Below are 25,363 nucleotides of genomic sequence, written 5' to 3'. Positions count from 1 at the left end.
GAGGCGCCACTCTTGGGAGGTGACTTGGGAGGGACAGTGACGGTGACTCCCAGCCTTGGGCCTGAGCAGCACTGGGGTGAGGGGAGCCGGCAGGGTGGGGGGGTGGGGCTGTCTCAGTACCAGAGGTAGCCCACTGCAGCCAGGGAGTGGGCGAGGACGGCGCTGGGTGACGAGTCATCGGGAAGCTCCTCGATGAGCTCCTGTGAGACGTGAAAGAGACAAAGGAGCGTGTGAGATTCAGGCCCGACTGACGCCTCCCAGTGAGGAGATGACACAGCCAGTGCCCCACATGGCCAGCAGGATCCCCCACCACCTCCCGCTCCTCCAATTCCTTCCTGCCCATCCGACTTGTCCCCCTTCTCGGATTCCTGCCCAGCTCACTCCCAATCCCCTTCTCTCCTCCTCCCTGTCAAAAGTGCCCCCATTCAGCCCCATCCCGACGACTGAGCTGGGACCATGAGATTCCTTGTCCCCCACTCTCAGCTGCCCCCCAGCCCCACAATTCTCCCCCTCCCTCCAGCTGCCGTATGGCGTGTCTCACTCACCACGATCCTCTTCACCACAGCCGCCTTGCAGCAGCGCGGCTCCAGCGTGTCCTCCCCTCTCTCCCGTGCAGCCAGACATGCGGGGTAGATGGCCTGAAGGAACAGGAGCTGCTGCCCCTCATCCTGTACCCACCGGGAGTGGGGTATAGCGAGAGACAACCTGTTAATGAGGGACCTTCCTGCCCCACCCACACCAGCTCCAGGGCTCAGGCCTCAATGGGGGATTGTGGGGACCCGCCTATTGTCCAAATCCCCCACCACTCCTACACAAGCAGGATCAGGAACTGGGACAGTGCCTGTGGGGGGAGATGACTTTGGCTGTTGTGGGACACCCCCATCTTGGGGGTCCCACATCATGGATGTAAAAGGGTCCCATTGGGGGTGGTGGATCAGGAGGCACAAGACCCTCGGCAGGGGGTGGGGATGCTGGGAAGGGGCAGGGCAATCTTGGTTCCAGCCCAGTGGGGAACATTTGTACCTTATCTCTGCACTGGAGCTGCTCTCGGATGACCTTGAGAGCAGCTTCATCTTTGGCCACGTCCACCCCTTCCTCCTGCTCCGAATCCAGGGGGGTCCCTGCACCAGGGAGGGAAGGACAGGGGCGTGGTGGGCAGAGCAGGATTCAAGACCCCCCTTCCCACCTCAGGCACCCAGGGCAGATGGGGCCCCAAACCTCCCTCTCAGGGATGCCTTCAGCCCCCAACAGCTGCAGAAGCCCAGAGAAGAAACCCCCCTCCACTGGCCAGGACTCCAGGGGAGGTGCCGATTCCCCCGGCCCTGGAGCAGCAAGGACCAAAGTGGCAGCAGCTCTTCATGCCCCCACCCCCAGGTCCCCGTGCGGAAGGGGCAGCTGTGTGATGGCTGCTGCTGTCCGTGGGGTTCGCGGGGCTCAGGCCAGACACCTGGGCTGAGACCCGCCCCCCGTATCCCTGGGAGAGCATCTGGGCCCAGGGTGTTCACATCCCGTCCTCAGCCCTCCCGGAGCCCAGCCCGGCTCCTCACCTGGAACAAAGCAGTGGCCTCCATCGGCCTGGCTGCTGCCAGATGCCCAGGTGCTGCCGCTGTCCCAGGCTGAGCTGCCCGTGCTGGGACAGGGACCTTCCCCCTCCTGGCCTGCAGGGGCTGGAAGGTCCTCAGAGACCGGGCAGGGCGATGCCTCCTGATGGGAACGAGGTCTGGGCTCCTGGGGCCGCTGCTGCCCACACAACAAGCCCCAGAGCCACCCTGCCCGGCGCCCCTCCTGGGCTGGGTCCTGTCTGCAAAACCGCAGCCTGGGCCAGCTCCATTGGGGCCTAGTCGGGGCCTCTCCCAGCTCGGCGCCTGCGCCGGGAGCCGGGTTCCTTTTCCAGAAGGCCGGGCACTTCCGCCGTCTGGCCTGGACGGGAGCTGCTTCCCCGCCAGCAGGGATGCAGGGGTTGCTCTGCCCCTTGGGAAGACGGCAGCTGCTTCCCTCAGGCTCTGGGGCCACCTGCAGAGCCTTCCTCCGCAACATCCGCAGGAGCCTGGCCATCCTGGAACCGAGCGGGGAGCAGGGGTGAGACTGGGCTCAAGGCAGCCTTTCACTCCTGGGCCTTTTCCGTCCCTCCTCCTCCCTGCTCCAGCCACAGCCGCCCCCTCTGCCCGCACAGGAGTGCAGGGAATGCCATCTACACACACGGGCAGGAGTTCATTGCATGATCCGCTCCCAACGTTCCCCCTCATAATCCCTGCTGCTGCAATAGCCAGGAAGTCTCATCCTTTTCCAGCAATGAGGTCAGTCCCAAAGACCATCGGTTACTCTGGAGAAGCAGTCCCCTCCTGTCGTCCCAGGCCACTCTCCCACCCAGGCTAGAGAAGGAACAGAAGCCAGGAGTCCGGACTTCTCCTGGGAAATCATTCCTCACATCAAAGTCACAAAGGCCCTCGGCACAGGAAGCACAGAGCCCTCCTCATTCCCCATTGATTTCCAGGCTCAGCAGCTCACAGGGTCTGGTTCACCTCAGAGACTCTCAGCCTGGGGAAGGGTTGGGAGGGAAGGGCTGGGAGGGGAAGGGCTGGGAAGCCCCATTGCTGGAACCTTTCCAAACACACTGGAGACGGCTCTGGAGAAGCCCCTGCCTGGCCTAAGAGTGAGGGGCTCTTGGGGGCTGTTTGCAAATGAAATCCCCCTTTGGAGATAGTCTCTCCCCCAGACAGAGAGGGGAACACACCGAGGAACCCGAATGCCACTCACGTGCTCTCAGTGATGGTACAATGGATGGCGGATGTTCAGGGTCAGCAGACGTCCCTCACCCTCCTCCTCACTCTCCAAGCCCAAGGCAGGCTGGAGAGGGTGGTGACCTCAGGAGTTACCCTGCCCAGCCAGCAGGCAGGGTGATGACACGAGGGCGATCGACTGGCTGTGAAAACAAGAGTCTGTCTGATTGCCAAGGGACGGAGAAACTCAGCCAGCAGCAGGGGGTGCAGAACACGGCCCTAGGGCGGAGGTGACAGCGCCTCCGGGATCCTGACATCCCAGCACTTTACTCACCTTCCTGGAGCCTCCCAAACCCACTGGGCTGTAGCCATGGGACCCCAACCCTACTGACGGCAAACGGGCCTCAGCTGCGACCACAGGGTCACACCGAGTGTCAGAGCCATGGATGGACCCCTTCACTGACCACTGCCGCACACTCCCTCCCACAGCTGGCAATTGCAACCAGGCCCTAATGTCTGGTCCCCCTGCCTTTGAGAGAGAGTGTCACTCCTGCTTCCATTGCTGCCTCTTGATCTGTGGGACTTTGGGCAAGTTGCTCCCCCTCTCTATGGCTCTCTGGGACTCACATTCCTGAATGGGCTTTATAAAAGACAATGGTTAAAGTTTGGCCCCAACTAGTTCTTGTTTCTCGAGACTATCCATTTTAGCAAAGTTTAGAGTTCTTGACATTCAACACCTGGAAACATCCCTTTCTCCTTCGCAGATGGCCTTAACATCCCTTATCTCACCCAGGCTTCCTGCTGCCTGGAGTTAGAGAATTGACCCTGTTCCCATTGGACCTACCCAAGGTGTCACACAGCGAAGCGGTGACGGAGCCAGAAAGAGAAGACAACTGTCCTGATTCCTGTTCTAACTAACAGACAACAACCCCCCAGAGGCAGGGATAAGGCCCAGGAAATAAGGGGTGAACATTTTCATGGAAACCTTTTTCTGTCAGAAAATCCATTCAAAGGAAACCACTTTGTTTCTTGAAATCATAACAAGTAGGATGAAAATTCTTTGCAAAAATATCTATTTGCAAAACAAGAGCATCTCCTGTCCGTCACAGTGCATTCAACTGCCTCATCATACACAAAGGGGAGACACTATGCTCTAGAAAATTGGATGAGATGCTTCACTCTGAGCTAAGTAGTTGCTGCTTTTCACAATTCCAAAACAATAAAATACAAATCAAATTGAATATTAGGTTATAATCTGATATGGCTCAGTGTGATAGGACACCCCCCAGTCTGCACTGCTCCGAGTGACACTGTTCAGTGGATCCCCAGCATCCACCCATGGTGAGGTAAGTGGGAGAGGATTGTTATTCATTCTTGACAGAAGGAGAAACGAAGGCTGAGAAAGGAGCAGGGACTTGTCTTAGCTGATGCAGCCAGTCAGTAGCAGAATTGCTCTCAAATGAGCTACAGACCAACAATTGTTCATAGTAATTATTCAGCAATTATTTCAGAAGAACTGGAATGTTCGAGAGGATCATGAACTGCTCCGAGACAATGAATGGAGAGCAGCATCCACATTGGTCAAACGTATAACTGATTGTGACTTATTTGCTTGGTCATAAAAGAGAACAACAAAGACCAGAGTTTCCTCCCTGTCAATAGCCCCCTCCTCAGCCAATCAAGGTTGAGACTTTGAGGGGTGGGAGGCTAAGGGTTCTCATTAAATAGCCCAAAGAATGGCCCCGGTCACCACCGAGGGGATCACTCTCGGAGCACTAGTCCAGTCTCACCTCTCTGTGAGGGCCTCCCACAACCCCCCCGGACCCCGCTCCACACACAGAGCTCCTGGTGGTGGGAGGAGAGCAGAGGAAAAGGACAAAGGAAGCAAGAAGAGAAAGGTAGGAGGGACAGAGGAAAAGGGAAAACAAAAAGGAGAAACCCCAATGTCCCCAGTAATTCTAAGGGACAAAATCCTAGGTCGGAAATAAAATACTGCCCCCACAATCTAATGTTTTCCTTTCCTAAAAATCAGCCAGCACCTGATGGATCAGACTGAACAGGTTCCAAACCTCTCCGAGGCTCTTACCTTCTATACAGGGACGTCTGTTTTCGAGCAAATCCACTAAAAGAAAAGGAGAAAACTCCAAAGAGGGTCCTCCTTGCGCTCACGTACGTGCAAGTGAATGCTCTCTCAGTCCTCCAGGAGAGACCTCGAGAAGGAGACGTGCTGAAGCAAAGCCACAGGGATCTCCGAGCTTGCCCCTGTCCTGCACCCCTGTCCTGCCTGGCTGATGTCAAGTTCTCTCTGTGAGGTCATCGCCTCCCCACCACCTTTGTCCAATAGGCTGAGGTCCTGCCAAAGGCTCTTGTGATGTCACTGCCACACCCACCACTCCCCTGCAGTGCTGATGTCCTGCCCCTGTCCAGCTACATTGGATGTTTCAGCCGCTTCCCCTGGATCACCCCACTCAATGTCACTTCCTTGTGGGGTGACACCGACTACATAGTAGAACACAGAAGTTCTTCCCCAGGCCGCAATTAGGTTTTCACAAGTTAGTTGACTTTATGGCCAGAAGGAACCATTCGAGCATTTAATCTGATCCCCTGCGTATCCTAAGGCCTCCTGTATGTCAGAAGAGCTGGGCTTTTCTTTTACTCAAACATTTTCCAGAAAGGCATCTAGTCTTTATTCGAAGAGATCAAGAGATGGAGAAGCCATCATTTCTCTTGGTACTTTGTGCCAATGACAAACCACCTGTTAGGATATAGATATTCAGGCCTGTCTGCAAAGGCCTATACTCTAAGAATTTAGGTGTATTCTTATCACTTGGCTAGTGATAGAGGTATAAAAGAAAGAATCAAAATCACTGTCTGCTGGTGTAAGGGCCTTCTCTTACTGTGACAGTCTGAGGCCCTGTTCTTAGGCTAAGGCCTTTGGCTAAGCAGCAGAGGCAGCCATAAACTGGGAAGCGAACGGTCACATCCTCACATTCCAAACTAGTCACATTGAAATAAGGTGCTATTGGGCTGTTAGGCAGTATCAGGACAGGATTGTATTCCTATCACCTCCAGAGAAAGGGAAGTGCCTAGAAAATGTGAAAGGAAACTTAGTTTGATAGCATCCTGTCTGGCAAGAACTCACTTATCAATAGCTGGGATGTGAAATCCTCACTTCTGTATTGTTTTGTCATTATAGTTCCCACTTTGCTGTTGTTTGTCTGTATAATCTCTGTCTGGTTCTGTGATTGTTCCTGTCTGCTGTATAATTAATTTTGCTAGGTGTAAACTAATTGAGGTGGTGGGATATAATTGGTTACATAATCATGTTACAATATGTTAGGATTGGTTAGTTAAATTTCAGGAAAATGATTGGTTAAGGTATAGCTAAGCAGAACTCAAGTTTTACTATATAATCTGTAGTCAATGGGGGGTGGGTGGGGGTGGGCATGTGGGTGTGTGAGATGGGAACAGGGAATGGGGGTAAGAAAATTGGAATCATGTTTTGCTAAAGGGGGAGATGGGAACAGGGAATGGGGGTAAGAAAATTGGAATCATGTTTTGCTAAAGGGGGAAATGGGAACAGGGAATGGGAGTAAGGAAGTTGGAATCATGCTTGGCTAAGGGCAGGAATCGGAACAGGGACATAGGTGTAAGGCTCTGTGGTGTCAGAGCTGGGAAGGAGGATACTAAGGAAGGAAACTGGAATCATGCTTGCTGGAAGTTCACCCCAATAAACATCGAATTGTTTGCACCTTTGGACTTCGGGTATTGTTGCTCTCTGTTCATGTGAGAAGGACCAGGGAAGTAAGTGGGTGAAGGAATAAGCCCCCTAACACCACCCTCTTACAAATCTGGGTCTTATTGTCATTATCCTTTTTCTGATTTCTGCTTCCATCCATGGGGTTTTGTCATGCCTTTCTCTGAGACATAAAAGAGCCCTTTTATACTCAACATTTTCTCTCCATGAAGTCAAGCAACTCACTTCTCATTCTTCTCTTGTATATACTAAGCAGATTGAGCTTTTTCAATGTCTCATAATAGGGCATCATCCCCATCACTCAGTTATGAATCTTTTCTGCACCCTCTCCAATTGTTTTAACATAATATTCAAAATGTGGACACAAGAACTGGATTCAACATTCCAACATCAGTCTCACCAATGCTCTTTCACTTCCCTTTCCATCCTCACTACTCTATCCAGCCAAGAATGGCTTTAACCTTTTTTAACACAGTTTCACATTGACAGCTCATGTTGAACAGCTTGTCCACTATGACCCCAAAATCCTTTTCAGGGTCACTGCTTTCCAGCGGATTGTCCCCAATTCTGTAGGGTGCCGCCTGACTCCTTTGTTACTGGAGGTATGGGGTTGCATTTGGCTTTATTAAAACCTAATTCTTTAGTAAGTATTTTAGAAGAACTAGCCCATTAGAGAGAGAATCGTGAATTACTCCAAGACAATGAATGGAGAAAAGCGGCAAGTGCAATCAAATACATGTTTGGTTACGCCCTATTTCCTTGGTCTTAAAAGAGGGTCACAAGGACCTGAGCCTCCTCCCTCACAATAGCCCCAAACTCCCCCAATCAGCATTGAGACTCTGAGAAGCAGAAAGCTGAGAGTTCTCACCAGATGTCCCGGGTCACCACCGGAGGGAGTCACTCTTAGAGCACTATTCCAGCCACATGTCTTTGGGAGGGCCTCCCGCAATGAGAGTTGGAGTGCAACCCCCCCTCCCTCCCTCCGTCCCCAACTCCACACGCACAGACAGGTCCTGGTGGTGAAAGGAAAGCAGGGGAAAAGGACAAAGATGCAAGAGAAGACGAGAAAGGAGGGAGAGACAGGAAAAGGGAAAACAAAAAGGAGAAACCCCAATGTCCCCAGTAATTCTAAGGGACAAAGTCTTAGGTCGGAAATAAAATGCTGCCCCCGCAATCTAGTGTTTTCCATTCCTAAAAATCAGCCGACACCTGATGGATCAGACTGAACAGGTTCCAAACCTCTCCGAGGCTCTTACCTTCTATACAGGGACGTCTGTTTTCGAGCAAAACCACTAAAAGAAAAGGAGAAAACTCCGAAGAGGGTCCTCCTTGCGCTCACGAATGTGAAAGTGAATGCTCTCTCAGTCCTCTAGGAGAGACCTCGAGAAGGAGACGTGCTGAAGCAAAGCCACAGGGATCTCCGAGGTGGCCCCTGTCCTGCACCCCTGTCCTGCCTGGCTGATGTCAAGATCTCTCTGTGAGGTCATCGCCTCCCTACCACCTTTGTCCAATAGGCTGAGGTCCTGCCAAAGGCCCTTGTGATGTCACTGCCACACCCACCCCTCCCCTGCAGTGCTGATGTCCTGCCCCTGTCCAGCCACATTGGATGTTTGAGCTGCTTCCCCTAGATCACCCCTCTCAATGAGCGTTCATTGTGGGCTCAAGCCGAACACAGTAAAACATCAGAGGCTTCTCCCCATGCTAGGCTCATTTTTCATCAATTAGCAGACTTTATGGACAGAAGAGACCATTAGAGCGTGTCATCTGACCCCCTGCATATCACATGCTTTCTGTAGAGCATAGGAGCTAATTTTTGACTACACACGTTCCAGAAAGGCATCTAGTCTTCATTAGAAGACATCAAGAGGTGGGGAATTCCCACCACTTCCCTTTCTAGTTTCTTCCTTTGGTGATTCGTCCTCACTGTTGAATATGTGTGCCCTCTTTCTAATACGAATTGGTCTCTTTTGAGTTTCCAGCCACTGGGTCTTGTTATGCTTTTCTCTGATAGATTAATGAGCCCTTTAATACCCAATATTTTCTCTCCATGAAGTCACTTCAACACTTCAATGATGTCACCACCCAATCTTTTTTATAATCTAAACAGGCTGAGCTCTTTCAATAGCTCACTAGCATCTGCCAGGAAGGGAGTCCCCACAGAGGGACACCATAATCTCCCAGGGAGGGAAAAGGCTCTCACTGCCATTTCTTAACCTCATGGGGTGTTCTCCTGTTCTGCCAACCCCACCCCTTTTTCAGTATCTCCAGGTGCCTGAGGGAGCAGGAACCAGAGGCCATCCTGCAGCTGGGACAGAGATGGAGGTTGATGACCTACCTGCCCGTAGTGACCATGGTGCAGGACAGCCCTCAGGACATGCGAATGCAGCTCCAGATCTGGGAGCAGCTTCCCTTTGCTGGCACGAGACCTTGCAGGTTGCGGTGGGTGAGACAGGCACTAACTTTTGGAAACCCTCAGTGGGATCAGAGGGTAATGGTTTGTAGAAAGTGGTGTTGGAGAGCTTTACAAAAACTAGACAAGAACGGTGCATGTTGCAGGGCAGCTCCAGCCCCGGTGCTGTCAGTGAGACGTGTCCTCCCAGCCCTGCCTGACGGGTCTTTCTGTTTCAGACCCTCCTTGGAACTGCAAGAAAAGTCCAACCTGTAGAGTCGTGGTTGCAGTGATAGTTGTATGGTCTGCGTTGATTGCTGCCATCATTGCTCTGGCAGGTGAGTTCCCAGCTTCCGCCCCGCTCCCTTCCCCTCCATCTATGATCTCCGCCCATCCCATTCCCCCGTGACCTGCCACACTCACTCTCTCCTCCCGGCCTGTCCGGCTTCTGCCCCTGGGGCAGAGGATTCCTGGGGGATCTTCCTCCCAGACCCCTGCACCTGGGCACTCTCTGTGTCAGGACGATCTGACTGACATTAGCCCCCCCAGCCCATCTCTGAGCACTTTGGACCCAAGTCACCTTTGCCACGCGCCATGAAGCAGTCCCTGACCAGGGTGTCCAGTGGGACAGGATGCAGTGCAACCCTGAGCCCTTTGCCTTCCCTGTGTTACTCTGAGGTTACCAGCTTGGCCTTCCTGGATCTTCAGGTCACGCCTGTGGCCGGGCGGCAGGTGCTGCCGTGTTATTGAAATGAGCCATAGAATTAAGTCAAGACCCCTCCACCAGCGCAGTGTGGAAACCCCCCAATCGCTGAGCTTGGCCATGAAGTGTCCCTTAGCACCATTCACTCCCCCGGGCTGCACAGACAGCGTGTGCTCATGCAGAGGGCGTCTGTTTCCGGTGAACATGAACCCTGTTGTATCCCCCCGTTGTCAGGGGCAGGGCGTGCTGGGGAATGTCGGGGGTGGGATTTCTCTATTGTCCTGGGATCCGATCACTGGGCCCCAGGAGGGTTTAGCAGCTGGCAGAGGGGATTGAATCCAGGTCCGTCTGCATTAGGAATCCTCTGTGCCGATGTCATGACGTCCGTGTAGTTGAATTGGTGCAAACCGCTAAAGCAGACGCACTGCACTGGTGCACAAAGGAGCTTGCCTTGGTGCAGTTTGCTGCAGGAAGTTACCAGAGCGAGCCGCACTGCTCCAGCGCATCTCCAGGAGGTGTTTGCCCTGATGTCACTGCGTCACTGTGATTATACTGGTGCAGATTGCTCGGATACAGATGCGCCCTGAATCCCAGCTCCCTGCTGTAATGGCAGGCTGTTGCAATGGGCAGCATTGGTTCTCGCTGTGTAAGGTGGGAATCTGTGAGCTTAAGGTTGGTTACACACCTGCAGGTGCAGGGAGCTCTGCAGAACATGTGGCATCTGAGCTGGAGATGGATGGTGGAGACAGCCTGTGCCATCAACTGTTAGTCACTGACTTCTCTGCTCAGTTCAGTAGGGCAGGGGTGTGGGCTACCGTGCACTGGACAGTGAAATCTACAGGGTCAGACATGCCTTGTGAGTGAGGTGAACACATGCTCGCTTTCTGATCACCGCTGCCACGTTTCCTAACTCTTCCCAACTTAGAGTGTCTGTTCCTCGCTGAGCGCCAGCCACATGGGAAGGCTTGAAAACCAGCTACCGAGTTACTGTGGTGCAAACAAAAGTGACGTGCTCGAAAACATCTGGAGGGGTTTGAGTCCAACTCCTCTCAACTAGACAGGCCTTTCAAATCCTCTTTGGTGTCACTTATGGGTGACCCCACTGCTGCTCTTTCATGGCTCTGAAAGGGTTACACAGCCGTGAGGGCTTCCAGAAAGTGCCTTTCTTGCTGCTGTGTTTGGGGAGAGAAAAGTCTGCAGGTAGGAGGTGAATTAAGTTCCATCATTCCTGGCCCACAGTGCAACAGGTCACTTCCCATGGCTGTGGTTTCTGGCGCCCCCTTGTGGCTTTCATGTCCCTGAGTGAAAGTTCCCACGTTCTTCTCAGTTGTTCACCTGCTGTTTGTTGCTAGGTTGAACGTCCAGCTGTTGATCTTGTGCCTGGGGTGAAATGCTCTGAGCTGTGTCAGTCCCTCGCAGGCTGGGAGTGTCCCTGGAATCCTTCTTGCCAGGCAAATTTACAGTGACAAACGTCTCCGTCCCCCTGCATCTGATTGCAGTGGACCAGCCCCAGCTGGGGGTCCCAATGGGCTTGGCAAGCCGGTCAATTGACTGCCTGTTTGGCAGCAGTCAAATGCTCCAGCGAGAGCCCTGGGGGTAGGAGGCAGCCTGCCTTTCGGATTGCGTCTTGGAGCCTCACTGGTGTTTTCCAGAACTTGGTTTCATTGTTTTGCCTTTTTTTTCTGAGCTAAAATAACTCAGTGAAGTACATTTTTTAAAAAATTAGGTAGATCCATATCTATCGAAAGCTAAACCTACTGGAGACAATGACGTCTTGCTCTTTTTTCTTCCTGGCGGGAGGTAACCAATTCTGATAAATTGGTATTTTAAAATATCTGACCACTCTTTGACAGATTTGACTGGTCAGTTGACCAATTTTTGTACCAGTCAAATGCCCAATTCTCGTTGCAATTCTTACCCTCCATGTGACTGTCTCATTCTCAGCGCTGACCTCTCAGCTTTCATCAGCTGATCTGTGCCCCCCTGCGAGCCCCTCGTGCCCGGACGGCTGGAAAGGATACCGAGGGAAATGCTACTATTTCTCAGAGACGGAAGGGAGCTGGACCGACAGCCGAAGCCGCTGCTCTGCCCCGGGTGCCTCCCTGGCTGGGATCGACAGTGATCAGGAAACGGTGAGAGACTCTCGAGTTGCCAGACACTAATCTGGGCACAGGGATGGCTGCTGCAGCAGGACCTGGGCTCTGCCCCATGGGGTGAAGAGCAGCTGTGAGCCCTCCCGTGCTGGGAGGCCGGAGTGAATGAACTTCCAGCCGCTGAACGCCAGCCCTGGCTGGGCCCAGGGCCCTACTGCCTGTGTGTGATCACAGGGATTGCCCATTCTCCGCTGCCCCCCTCCCCAAATAGGGAGACAGCTTCTGTCTAGGGCAGGGCTGGCTCAAGCATCTCCTGGCCTGCTGGCTGCTGGAGTGGGACTGAGAACCCAGCCAGTGCTCCTGTTGTGGGGATGGGAAAGGAGCAGCCAGCTGAGGAGGCGGGGGAGGAGGGGATCCTTTCACATTGACCCCTCCCACTTCAGCTTGCCTCCCTCCCTCCTCCTGCCTTGCTGGGGTGAGCGGTGGCTGCTCTGTGAGAAGAGCCGTCTCTGCAGAGAGCTCAGACCCAACAGCTGCCCCCAGCTCAGGGGGACTTGGGGTGTGGGTAACTGGGAGCACCGGGGTGGGGCTGCTGTGTGCGGTGGGAGGGTTAAGACTGCCCGGGGGATCTTGTGCTTTGCAAGAGGGAGGGGAAAATCCCCCCTGAAAATAAACTGAGCACCCTTCAATATGTGACTGGGATTCTCTGCAGCACAGAGCCCTGGAGGGGCGGTGGGGGGGGGAGCATGGGAGGTGGGGCTGATACCTGCTGTCCCTCAGCTTTCTTTAAGGCGTTCCTGCTGCGCCATAAGGGTGTCTATGACCACTGGATCGGCCTCTGGAGGGAGCAGGGTCAGCCCTGGAAATGGGCCAATGGCACCAAATTCAACCACCTGTGAGTCTCTCTCACCCCTCTGGACTAATTCCCTGGGCTTGGGGATTCTGGTGTCTGAGCGGTTTGAGCTCAGGTAGATCCACCATTCAGTGCTAGTGAAACCACCAGACACGACCCTGGTCCGTTCGCGTCCTGCGTGTATCGGAGACCGATGGGAGCCGGCGTGTCCCTGAACTCTCGGCTCCTCCCCGCAGCACGGTGCTGGGCCGGAGACAGAGCCCGCCATAGCCAGAGATGCCCTCGCTGCGCGCTGGGATTTCAGCTGGGACACTCGCTGTTCTCCCCCAGCCCTCTTCAGCAAGGTCCCTGGGGTGTCTGACCCGCCTTGGGGAAAGGAGGCAGCAGGGAGCTCAGGTTAACAGTGGCTGCTGGAGAGGGCAGCATGCCGAGCACTGCATGGCAGGTGCAGGTCCCGCTGGGGATTGCAGCCGGCAGGTTTGAGTGACTTGGCTGGTGAGGCCTCTGAATCCGCAACAAGGCACCGATGTTAAAGGAGCCTGCGGTTCACAGGTGCTGGACGCCTGGGGCTCCCACGGGAACGGGGTACAGTAGTGATGGCTGCCCAACACCCCGCGATGGGTTTCAGTGGGCTCCAAGTGTGATCACAAAACCAGCGCTGCTTGAACCCTGGGACTTCAGCAGTAGAAGCATGAGCCTCTGCCATAGGAGCGAAAGAATCCACTTCTTTAACTGAAACTCCCCCCCGATTGATAAAGCTCTTTTGCAGGCCAGCCATTAGAGGGGGATGGAGACCCCCCCCCACTTCTCTGGTCTGGGTTACTTCAGTACTTTGAAAAATCAGGCTCTTTTGGCGCTGGGTCAGGGCTCCCCAATGGACAGTCCCCATTCTGCTGTATTGGACCCAACCTTTGGATCCCACCTGCTTCCAGCCTCACTGGGTCTGAAGAGCTACCAGACACTGTCCTGAGTTCGAGCCTCTGTGGCATTCTCCTGGGGTACAGACTCCCTGTCTGGTATGCTCCTTAGGATGTGGGACCCTGCAGATCAGCTGCTGTAGGATCCAAAACCAGTGCTGAACCCTCCCAAATCTCCCGAGAGGCATGTTGTCCCTAGAGCTCCACCCTCCACACCAGATGAACTCTGGGAGACTTACGTGAGGGTTACAAACAAGGAACACATGCTTTCACAAAGGAACTTCTTCAACACTCTCTTTTTCCCCCATGCCCAATGGAAAGCTCAAGAGTTATAGATCAACGGAGAAGGAAACCCCTGAATGCAATTTCTTCTTTCAGTGTCATCTTGGTTCTGCTCCATGTGTTTCAAGGAGGCGAGATCCTTCCTGTCCCCCGCTTTTCCTGCTCAGTCGTCTGGTTCTGGTGATGGTCTGCCCCTCTTGTTAGAGGGCCGGTCCCTTTTGACAATCAGTCTAACAAATTCTCTCTGTCCTGCTGGGGACTGTCCATTCTTCAGCACCCCTGTGGGCTGCTCAGCATAGAGGGTCAGGAACAGTCAGCGGTTCTGCAAAGCCCCCGCTGTCCTGAGCTCTGCTCCTGAGGGGCTGGGAGAGTAGCTGCTCCGCACTCAGGCCTGCACTGTGGAGAATGGCTCCCCTGGCTGGGACTGGTGTGAAATGCCCGGCCTCTGCCTGACTGCAGCTCCCTGGCTTCTGTGTGGCAGGTTTCACTTAAGAGGAGGAGGTGACTGTGCGTATCTGAACGACGAGAAAGGGGTCAGCAGCTCACGGTGCTACATGGGAAGACGGTGGATCTGTAGCAAACCTGAGGTGTATGTGATGGTGTCATAAATATAAAGGGAAGGGTACACACCTTTAAAATCCCTCCTGGCCAGAGGAAAAATCCTTTCACGTGTAAAGGGTTAAGAAGCTAGGATAACCTCGCTGGCACCTGACCAAAATGACCAATGAGGAGACAAGATACTTTCAAAAGCTGGAAAGAGGCAGAACATCAAAGGGGTCTGTGTCTGTCTGGGTGAGGCTTTTGCCAGGGACAGAACAGGAATGGAGTCTTAGAACTTAGTAAGTAATCTAGCTAGATATGCGTTAGCTTATGATTTCTTTAAATGGCTGATAAAATATGTTGAGCTGAATAGAATGAATATTCCTGTCCGTGTGTCTTTTTGTAACCTAAGGTTTTGCCTAGAGGGATTCTCTATGTTTTGAATCTAATTACCCTGTAAGGTATTTACCGTCCTGATCTTACAGAGGTGATCCTTTTCTTTTTACTGTTTCTTCTATTAAAATGTTTCTTTTCAAGAACTGAATCCTTTTGTCATTGTTCTAAGATCCAAGGGCTTGGGTCTGTGGTCACCTATGCAAATTGGTGAGGATTTTTACCAAACGTTCCCCAGGAAGTGGGGTGCAAGGTTTTGGGGAGGATTTTGGGGGGAAAGACGTTTCCAAACAACACTTTCCCAGAAAGCCGGTTAAACGTTTGGTGGTGGCAGTGGAAGTCCAAGGGTCAAATAGTTTGTACCTTGGGGAAGTTTTAACCTAAGCTGGTAAAGTAAGCTTAGGAGGTTTTCATGCAGGTCCCCACATTTGTACCTTAGAGTTCAAAGTGGGGAAGAAACCTTGAAAGATGGGAAAAGAGACCGCACTCGAAAGGGGCTCAAAATGAGACTCCTAGAAGTGACACTTATACAACTCACACCTACTTGAACAAGCCAAGATCTCAAAATCAGGCAGTGGGGCCCTCAAGCAATAAGTGTGTCTCGTTTAAACTCCGTATGTGCCATCTGCTTTTGAACCTTTTAAACTCAGGGTTACGTTGTCAAGCTTTTCTCTGCAGCTGAGAGGGAGTGATCTCATGAGAAGGAGTCTTACCTCATTTCCCCAGCATGTGGCTAAGGGAAGGCCTTGTTCATTTAGACTCCAGAACAGCATTTCTCAAATGCAGCCAGCAGCTGATTGTTTTGCAGCCACAAGAGCCTCCAAAGTGCCCCAACAATCGCTCAGATGTTAAGTATTAAAGGTGTCTTCTAAATGCCATAAATCTTCATGCGTGCTCCCTTTTAAATAGTACCATGCCGGCAGAGCTGAGCTACATAGGTGTGGTTTTCTTTCAAGTCACAAAGTGTATTCTTTGGCTAAGAACATAAGAATGGCCATACTGGGTCAGAGCAAAGGTCAATCCAGCCCAGTATCCTGTCTGCCAACAGCGGCCAACGCCAGGTGCCCCAGAGGGAGTGAACCTAACAGGCAATGATCAAGTGATCTGTCTCCCGCCATCCATCTCCACCCTCTGACAAACAGAGGCTAGGGACACCATTCCTTACCCATCCTAGCTAATAGCCATTCATGGACTTAACTTCCATGAATTTATCCAGTTCTCTTTTAAACCCTGTTATAGTCCTAGCCTTCACAACCTCCTCAGGCAAGGAGTTCCACAGGTTGACTGTGCGCTGTGTGAGGAAGAACTTCCTTTTATTTGTTTTAAACCTGGTGCCCATTAATTTCATTTGGTGGCCCCTAATTCTTGTGTTATGGGAACAAGTAAATAGCTTTTCCTTAGTCACTTTCTCTGCACTACTCATGATTTTATAGACCTCTAACCACTGTGTTTACATCTCATGTTATTGTAGCTCTGTAAGTGGCTATGGGCCATCTCACTGCGTGGTGTTTGGGTAGGTTGCGATTGTTCATGGGGGTGGGGAGGGAGGTGAAAAAGTTAAAATGTGACTGGGTATCAGAAAGTATTTCAGGTAATCTAGTGCCAGAAAATGACCTTGAATGTGACAGCAGGTGGCTCCTCTGGGACCTTCTGCTAAGAAAAGCAAAACATAGAAAGAAAAAGAAACACTTCAGCACCAGGGGGAAAGGCAGTTTCCTGTGTTTCCGAAGCCATCTGATTCCATTTCTGAACAAGTTGCAGTGTGAGAGAGAAATTCATCAAATTGAAATGTATGTCGTGCAACGTCCCTACAGCACTTGTGCAAGGGAAGTTGAACCAAATTACTACGGTGAGCTTCAGAGGCGCAAGCTGTTAAATGATGCAAAAACCAAGCTGAAAAGACAACAGCAACAGCTCAGATTTTGTTGTTACTGTTATCATTATTATTACTGGGCTATGTTGACTGGGGTTTTTTTTGTGTGAAAGAAACTTTGGACATATTGGCAGATACATTCTTTCGTTATTAGTCATTATCCTTTCTATTATGTAAAGCATTTTTAAATTTAGTTCAGAATTGTTGTACAGCCGTCCACCTTTGACCAAAAAAGCAAAAGAACAACAAAAAAGACAAGACTGTGCAAAGCACTGGTTTGTTCTGTGTTTAGGTCCAGTAAAGATAAGACACAACTGTACCTTATATTTATTATTGAGTATGCAAAAAATCCCTATGTAAATATGCACATGTAATTTATTTGTTTGTTTTTCCTACAGTTAGTTAAGTATTGTCAGAGCCTCATTCTGAGGCTGCCAAAAATTTGTGAGAACCCCGGCTCTAGAAAGTGTTAGAAAACAAAATCCTATGTTACCATTACTTTCCAGTATTTGCAAAAAGAAAAGGAGGACTTGTGGCACCTTAGAGACTAACCAATTTATTTGAGCATAAGCTTTCGTGAGCTCCAGCTCACTTCATCGGATGCATTCAGTGGAAAATACAATGGGGAGATTTATATACACACAGAACATGAAACAATGGGTGTTACCAGTATTTATTCACTCTCGCTTGCATCTCTGTTCTTTGATAATAAACTCATTCCTGTTTTCTGTATATCTAATTGCTGTGTTCTCAATAGAGTGGTTGGCCTGAATTGAATCTTACAAGCTGCTGTGGACCGCGCCTGTGGGATTAGAGTCACAGTTCTGCATGTGCTCCGGGGAACGGGCTGAGAACTCCCGAGGGACGCTCAGAGGTTTTGGGAGTGTCGATCGCTAACCTGTACACAGAGAGCGAGACCTGCAGGGGGCTGGAAGGTCAGGCTTGCGCTGCCAGGGGTGGTGGTTTGAGAGAGCTGACCCATGGCAGGCCTGGACAAGGCTCCCCCAAAAGTGCCTCGTATGCCTGCTATGGATCACTCAAACGGGCAGACGTCCCCGGCTCATTCCACCCCTGCACCCCCCAGGTACAACCCACACAAGGCATTCGACCAGGGTGAGGAGAACACCTGCAATGCCCTGTCACCTGACGTGCTGAATTTGCCTCTGAGCCCATTTTCCCTTCCAGCTTGGGACTCCAGAACCCTGCCTTGTTGAGCCAGACATGCTTGCCATCTGCAAACACAGACCCAGGTCTGGGCCACACCCCCAACGCTGCAGACTTTAACCCAAAACTGCTCAACAGGTCACCTGTCTCCAGCAACTAGCTCCCAATGGGATCCAAACCCCAAATAAATCCGTTTTACTCTGTATAAAGTTTATACAGGGTAAACTCAAATTGTCCACCCTCTATAACACTGATAGGGAGAGATGCCCAGCTGTTTGCTCCCCCAAGTATTAATCACTTACTCTGGGTTAATTAATAAACAAAAGTGATTTCATTAAATATAAAAAGTAGGATTTAAATGGTTTCAAGTAATAACAGACAGAACAAATAAGTTACCAGGAAAAATAAAACAAAACACGTAAGTCGAAGCCTAATACATTAAGAAACGGAATACTGATAAATCTCACCCTGAGAGATGTTCCAATAAGCTTCTTTCCCAGACTGGACTCCCTCCAGTCTGGGCCCAATCCTTTCCCCTGGTACAGCCTTGTTCCAGCTCAGGTGGTAACTCGGGGATTTCTTATGACTGGCAGCCCCCTTTGTTCTGTTCCACTCCCTTTGATATCTTTGGCACAAGGCGGGAATCCTCTCACGGTCTCTCTGGGTTTCCACTCCTCCTTCTAAATGGAAAAGCACCAGGTTAAAGACGGATTCAAGTATCATGTGACATGTTCACATGTCCTGTGAGCCCCCCTCCATTCTTTCAGGACTGGCCCGCAGGTATGCAGTGAAGGCTTGCAGGTGAACAGAGCCATCTACAGTCAGTTGTCCTAGCTAATGGGAGCCATCAAGATTCTAAGCCACCATTAATGGCCCACACTTTGCATAACTACAGTAGGACCTCAGAGTGATATCTCATATTCCTAATTTCAGATACAAGAATGACACATTCATCCAAATAGGATGAACACACTCAGTAGATTTGTAAGGTCTCATTACAAAACTTATAGAGACCTTTTGCATAAAGCATATTCCAGTTACATCGTATTCACACTTAAACATTTTTATAAAGCTTATGAAGTGCAATGTCACAGTGTCAATACCCTCAGAGGATACCTGCAGATAGAGGCTTCCCTGGCTGGTGGAAAGGCCTCAACTGCCCTGCTTCCCATGGCCAGAAGGCATTGTAGTACAGCTATTCTCAGCTTACCCGGGCCTATGTGGAGCAGAATGTACATTAGAGCAGCCCCAAGGCTGCTCTGACTTAGACCTGGTCAGCACAAAGCCTGACGATCATTTGTCTACTCTGCGATCAGCACTGGCTGCCAGTGAGTTGGCCACCCAGGAAGCGTAGCCCTTGGCCCTTCCCCTTGTGCCTGAGGTCCCGCCACTCCCCTTCTGCCCCCCTCCCTCCCCTTCTACCTACCTCTCCCCCACAGGAGCCCAAAGCACCCTCACCACAGCCCACAGCCCCAGCACTGGATGGCAGAGGTCGGGGGGCGAGACCCCAGCCCCGGGGCACTGCAACCTCCGTGCCCACAGCCCCATGACACCTGCTGCCCATGCTGATCACGCTGTCTGGATTGAAGAGATTTGATGCACGTTACCCTACTGTTCCCGTATCGTGTCCGAATCCCAGAGCTGTTGGCACCACTGGAAACGGAACATTTATTCATTCCTAAATCTGCTCAAAGTGTGTAAGTGCAAAGAAGAAAGGAATAATAAAATATATATAAGAGAACCCCTGAGATGCCTAGCTCTGTAAACAGTGAGAGGTGAGGAAGCCCCTCTCGTGTGGGTGCATCATATGGTGCCATATGCACACCCAGCACTTCTCAAATCCGAGATGTTCTAATCCACATCCATCTCCTCGCCCTCCCATTCTCCCATCTCCTCCACCTCCATCTCCTCCATGTCGCTGCTGTCAGGGTCGTGTTGGGGCTCCGTCGGAGCCCTGGCTTTTGGGCTATCTGCTGCTCCATAGAAATCCCTGGCAGCATCTCCCATTGGCAGCTGCAATGTGATATTCACAGCAAAGTACGAAGCATGGTTGAAATCTACAAGCACAGAGCCCTGCGGCTGGGTTAGAGGCCAAGTGCACAGAGGTTTGTGCTGCTCATGCAGGTGGAGGGATGAAGGCAAAAACATCAAACTAGGAACCGAATTGGACAACCATTTCACTGTAGACAAAGATCTCATGCCCCTCATCCCGACCAGCAGCTCCCTGCTAGCCCAGTTTTGTCAATATTCCTTTGCCACCCCAGAGCCCCCTGCGGTTCTGGCCTTAGGTCACCCCAGACAGCTCTCTTGATTCTCTTCACTCCTTCTGTGGCAGATACAGGATACACAGCGGGGCGGTGTGCGGGTTTCCTTGGCACTCACTTCGAGTGAGCTCCATAACTCAAGGCTTCACCGTTCATTAGTAACACGCCAATTGCAACCCCACACCAGCCAAACCCATTCGCAGCTCCAGCAGGGCTTCCTTTCTGTTCCTTACCCGCCTTACACACACTCCGCCGAACCCAGAATACACTGGCGAGGAACATCTCTTCCTGACCCCTGCATGTGACCAGCTGAAGCAAGAGACTTGGGACCATAAGACATATACCAGACAAGACCCTCAGGGTTGCCCAGTCCACCCCCATCCCACAAGCAACCCTCTCATACAGTCACACTCAAATGTGTCCAATGCTCTCTTACAACTAATAAAGTTTGCCCCTATTGGGAGGCTGTTCCAGAACCTCCCTCCTCAAATGGTTAGAAACTTTCTAATCTCCCAGCCTGAACTTGTTCTTGGCCAGTTGATTCGCCTTTGTTCTTGGGCCTACATTGTCCTTTAGCTAGAACAGCTCTCCACCCTCCCTGGTCTTTACCCCGATGTATTTATGGAGAGCCATCAGATCCCCTCTCAGCCTTTGTTTTGCTAGACTAAACCAGCCCAGCTCTCCCAGCCTTCTCTCGTGAGACAGGCCCTCCATTCCCTGATCATCCTGAGAACTCTTCTCTGTACCTGTTTCACTCTGAATTCATCTTTCTCGAATGATCAGAATCATACACAGGATTCTAGAGGAGGGCTCTCCAGGGCCATGTACTTTCGTACTTCTCTGTCTCGACTGGAAGTGCCTCAGCTGATGTATCCTAGCATCACATTTGCCTTTTTCATGGCCACATCACATGGGTGGCTCAGTCACCGTATAATCAACCAACACATCAAGGTCTCGCCCCTCCTCTGTCGCCTCCAACTGATGAGCCCCAGCATCAAGAAGAAATTCTTCTTATTAGACCCTAAGTGGAGGATTTTGCACCTGGTACCTTTAAATGTCATCCTTCTTCTGGTACTCCAGTCTTCAAGGTCATCCAGATCTTCCTGTATAATATTCTACCCCCTCTGGACAGACCATGTTTCCCAGCTTTTTAATCATCAGTAAGTTTTGTTATCACTCTCCTACTTTTTGGGTTAACACCATTAATAAAGAGATTAATGAAGATGGATCCCAAAACAGATCCTTGAAGAACTCCATTAGGAACCTCCCTCCGATCCCATAGTTGAGTTTCCAGACTTCTCCCCTTTAATTGGTTCCTTACCCGCCTTACAATTCTTGTACTGATCCCCGTCTTCTCTAATTTAGCTAAGAATTTCCCACGTGATACCGTATCAAATGCTTTACTGAAGTCCAAGTATATTAGATCTGCTGCATTTCCCTTCTCTAAACAACCAGTTCTCAGCTCAAAGAAAGAGCTCAGGTTAGTCTGGCCCCATCTACCTTTGGTTACATCCCCTTTTCCATTTACCTCTGTTGGAGACCCCAGGGCATGGCCACTAGTTAAGTTGAGGAGATGGAAGGCCATAAGGGTCGAAGAGGTCTCCCTGCTAAAGGCCTAAGGGCTTCTTCTCAACCCCCCTTAATAGAATTCAGGCCTGGCTGGTTTGAGTAAGCTCTTTTGCTCTTAAAACAATGTTGCAGATGCAGACAATGCCCCATAGTGTAAGGTTTGCTGACGCCAAGTTAAAGATAATAGGAGAGAGAGCTACAAGGCCAGACAGGATGTGCTGGTTCTTTAAGTTGCTAGGAATGCTTGTTAGAGGTTGCAGGAAATAAACATTGTCCTAACCCATATAAGAAAGGCAGAGTATTTGTGCAAAGTTTTGATTGGCTGATGTGTAGTGCAGTAGCATTGAGGAATATAAATGTGTGTAATGACCTGCTCTGATGTGCAGGATTTGAGATTCTATTCTCCCTGTACCTTGTTTGCAGCTGCAAATAAACTTTTCTGCTTCCCCACCCCGTTGTGATTATTGAGTGACGCACACCGGGTAACGAACCCCCCCCCGCTGTTGTTCGCCTCTGGCACTGGGTGCCGGCAACAGCTTTTGGAGTCCCAACGTGGGGTGACGAGGATGCAATTTAGCCTTGCCCAGATCCCTTCTGGAAGTCGAGGATTGCAGCGACAACCGACGCCCAGCACACACCGGTGAGTTCATTGGGGGCCTCAGAGGAGAAGGAGTTTGATCAACCCCGGAGGGAACGATGGTGCAAGACACTCACATAGTGGAGAAGCAGCTGTGGGAGACGGTGAGGAACCTGTTCCTTGGATATAGGGGAGGAGCAGCTGCGGGCGATGTTGGGGAACCGGTCCCATGGATAAGGTAGGAACCTTTTGAAATCCGGATTATATGCTCTGTTGGAACCTGGGGATGCCCACAGTTACCCTGTAGGTATCGGACAGGAACAGAGCACGGGAGGTACGGTACGATGCACGCCCCTAGAGTGTATTTTAGTAAATTGGAAGATATTTGGATCAGATCCAATGACTACGGGTAAATTAAAGCGATTTTGTACAGTTGACTGTCCTCAGTACCAATTAGAGGACCAAGAACAGTGGCCTCCCAGAGGATCACTAAATCATAATACAATCCTCCAGTTTCTCCTGTTCTGTCAGCGAACGGGGAAGTAGAATAAGCATTCGTATGCTTACTTGTTTATAACCTTATAGTCTCATACGGATATTTTACAATGCTGTAATTTAACCCCGATTGGCCCTGTAGCAATTAATGTCAGTCCCCGGATCCCCACCCCAAATGTAATGGCAGATCCGGTGTCTCCTTCGGCCCCTACACCCACACAGAGCGAGGCTCTAAGTAAGATTCTTAGTGAAGCTCATAGTGGGGTTCAGGCTCCATCTGCTGGATTATACTCGTTACTTACCAAGACTAAAATCGCCCCTAATGCAATAGAAAGGACAAGCTCTTACCATGCAGGTCTATACTCATGCATCTTTTAATCCTATGGACCTGGCCGCTTTCAAAGCACAGGCTGGAGAATTTTCTATCAACCCAAGCAAGTTGGTATCGGTCTTTGAGGGATGTCTTAGCAGCTACAAGCCAGGCTGGGATGATTGTAATGTCCTTCAGCAAACATTATTGACTGAGGTTAAACAAGAACAGGTCATAGCTAAAGCAAGGAAAAAAGCGAAAAGGCGATATGACCAAGACCGTAACAATGTCCCGATCCCAGATAATCAAGTTCCTATAAAAAATCCTAGGTGGGACCCAAATGACAATCAGGCTATGACCCACCACACCTTCTATAAGGAGCTGCTACTGTATAGACTCCGTCATGCAGCTGTCAGACAGAATAATTAAACTAAACCATAGAAGGTAGTGCAGGATCCAAAGGAAAGCCCTGGAGCTTTTTTGCAGCACATTCGAAACACGATCCAACAGTATACCAATGCAGATCCTAATAATCCACAAACTGAGGCAATTATTAAAGGAGTATTTACAAGCAGGGCAGCCCCCGACATTAAGAGAAAGCTACAGAAAAAGGAGGATTTGATAAGTATGACCATGGCACAGATTTTAGAAGCAGCAAATCAAGTGCATAGTTTAAAAGAAGAAAAAAAAAAAAAGCCAGTAAAATTAATGGTAGCGGCAGTGCAGGCAGGCACGAAGAAAAGTAAACAAAAAAAAGGGGGCCGTGGCCACGGACGTCCAGGCCCGCGAAAAAGACGACTGGGGCGCAATCAGTGTGCCCTGTGTCGGCAAGAGGGACACTAAAAAAATAATTGCCCAAACAAAAAGAAAAGGGGAAGTACCTCTATGATGGCGATAAAAAAACAAAAATAAGGGTGTCAGGGGAAACAGATCATCCTACCCCCGGAACCCCGAGTAAAAATGCGGGTGGGAAATGAAGAAATAGATTTTTTAGTCTCCTGAATTTTGTGGGACTCCAAGGATATCGGGTAGCACGAAGTAAGGCTCAGATTGCTCTCCCGCAGGTACAGTACCTCGGGTTCTACATACAGCAGGGGGAACGCCAGCTTTCAAATAAAAAAATAAAAGCCATATGCCAAGTTCCTATCCCGAGTAATCACAAGCGGCTCAGAGCATTTCTGGGGATGGCAGGCTTCTGTAGAATATAAATCCCAGAGTTTGAACTATAGGCTAGACCCCTGTACGACTGTGTAAAAGGAGCAGACCATGACCCCTTTCATTGGACCCCAGAGGCTGACAGGGCATTTAAAATCCTAAAAAACAAGCTAATGGAAGCCCCGGCTCTAGATCTGCCAGATCTCTCCAAGCCATTTCAGTTGTATGTACATGAACGAAAGGAGGTGGCCCTGGAAGTACTCACACAGCTGCTAGGAGCATGAAAACGTCCGGTGGCATATTTTTCGAAATAACTGGACCAAGTAGCCAAGGGCTGGCCAGCGTGCCTGCGGGCAGTGGCAGCCACCGCCCTGACCCTGGCAGAAGCAGAGAAACTGACACTAGGGGGAACAATACAGGTTTTTACACCACACATGGTACGCGCTTTACTGGATGTTAAGGGCGGCCTCTGGCTCACACAAGCGCGTATGGCAAGATACCAAGCAAAGCTCTTAGAGAACCCTGAGGTCACGCTGCAGCCTTGTCCATCCCTTAACCCTGCCACCCTCTTACCAAAAACTGAGAAACAGAAACATGACTGTTTAAAAATCATAGATGCCCAATATTCTAGCCGCCCGGACTTGAAGGATGTGCCCCTCCCAAATGCAGATTATGAGTGGTACACTGATAGTAGCAGCATGGTAATAAATGAGCAAAAAACGGCGGGTTATGCTATTGTAACCCTCAGTGACACCGTGGAAGCTGAAAGTTTGCCCGCTGGGACCTCTGCCCAGTTGGCTGAGCTAGTGGCCCTGACCCGTGCACTCGAACTGTCCAAAAAAAAACCAGGTCAATATTTTCACTGATTCCAAATATGCTTTTGGGGTGCTGCATGCTCCTGCTGGCCTGTGGAAGCAGAGGGGAATGCTGACAGCCCAAGGCTCCCCAGTCAAGTATGGGCCCCAAATCCTCCGGCTTCTAGAGGCAGTGCAACTCCCTTTGGAAGTGGCAGTGGGACACTATAAGGCCCATCAGAGGGAGGATCAAGATGTGACCAGGGGTAATGCCAGGGCAGATAAAGAGGCAAAGCATGCTGCCACCCTGCTGTTCCCTCAGACTAAAAACACCTATATGCATGCCCTTATCCCATCAGTGGGGAAGCTCCCGACCCCTCAGTATTCTGGGGAGGAGAAACAGCTAGCTGACAAACTTGGTCTCCAGGAAAAGGAGGGATGGCTTCATTCCCCAGAAGGGAAAGTCCTCTTACCAAAGGGCCTAATTCTGCCAGTATTACAAAAATTACATCAAA

The 25,363-nt window shown here is 50.8% G+C and overlaps 1 protein-coding gene across 1 annotated transcript; it reads left to right on the top strand.

The window, feature by feature from the left end:
- Nucleotides 1-9,024: 9,024 nt before the first annotated feature.
- On the top strand, nt 9,025-15,571 carry LOC140898097 (C-type lectin domain family 2 member D-like). The gene is made up of 6 exons (XM_073311550.1): nt 9,025-9,058; nt 9,106-9,204; nt 11,514-11,701; nt 12,454-12,557; nt 14,196-14,313; nt 15,116-15,571. The coding sequence occupies exons 1-6, from the start codon at nt 9,025-9,027 to the stop codon at nt 15,152-15,154; spliced, it is 582 nt and encodes a 193-aa protein (XP_073167651.1). The 3' UTR covers nt 15,155-15,571.
- The last annotated feature ends 9,792 nt before the right edge of the window (nt 15,572-25,363 follow it).

Source organism: Lepidochelys kempii, chromosome 14 (genome assembly GCF_965140265.1).
Source record: "Lepidochelys kempii isolate rLepKem1 chromosome 14, rLepKem1.hap2, whole genome shotgun sequence".
Classification (NCBI taxonomy): domain Eukaryota; kingdom Metazoa; phylum Chordata; order Testudines; family Cheloniidae; genus Lepidochelys; species Lepidochelys kempii.
The sequence above is the reverse complement of the archived record's forward strand: the minus strand, read 5'-3'. Positions and strand labels throughout refer to the sequence as shown.

Bases quoted from the DNA above. Each gene is read 5' to 3' on its own strand.
- LOC140898097 (XM_073311550.1), top strand. From the start codon at position 9,025: ATGTTGCAGGGCAGCTCCAGCCCCGGTGCTGTCA. The intron at 9,205-11,513 runs GTGAGTTCCCAG...TCTCATTCTCAG, and splicing joins TGCCATCATTGCTCTGGCAG to CGCTGACCTCTCAGCTTTCA. The intron at 14,314-15,115 runs GTGTCATAAATA...AAACCTTGAAAG, and splicing joins AACCTGAGGTGTATGTGATG to ATGGGAAAAGAGACCGCACT.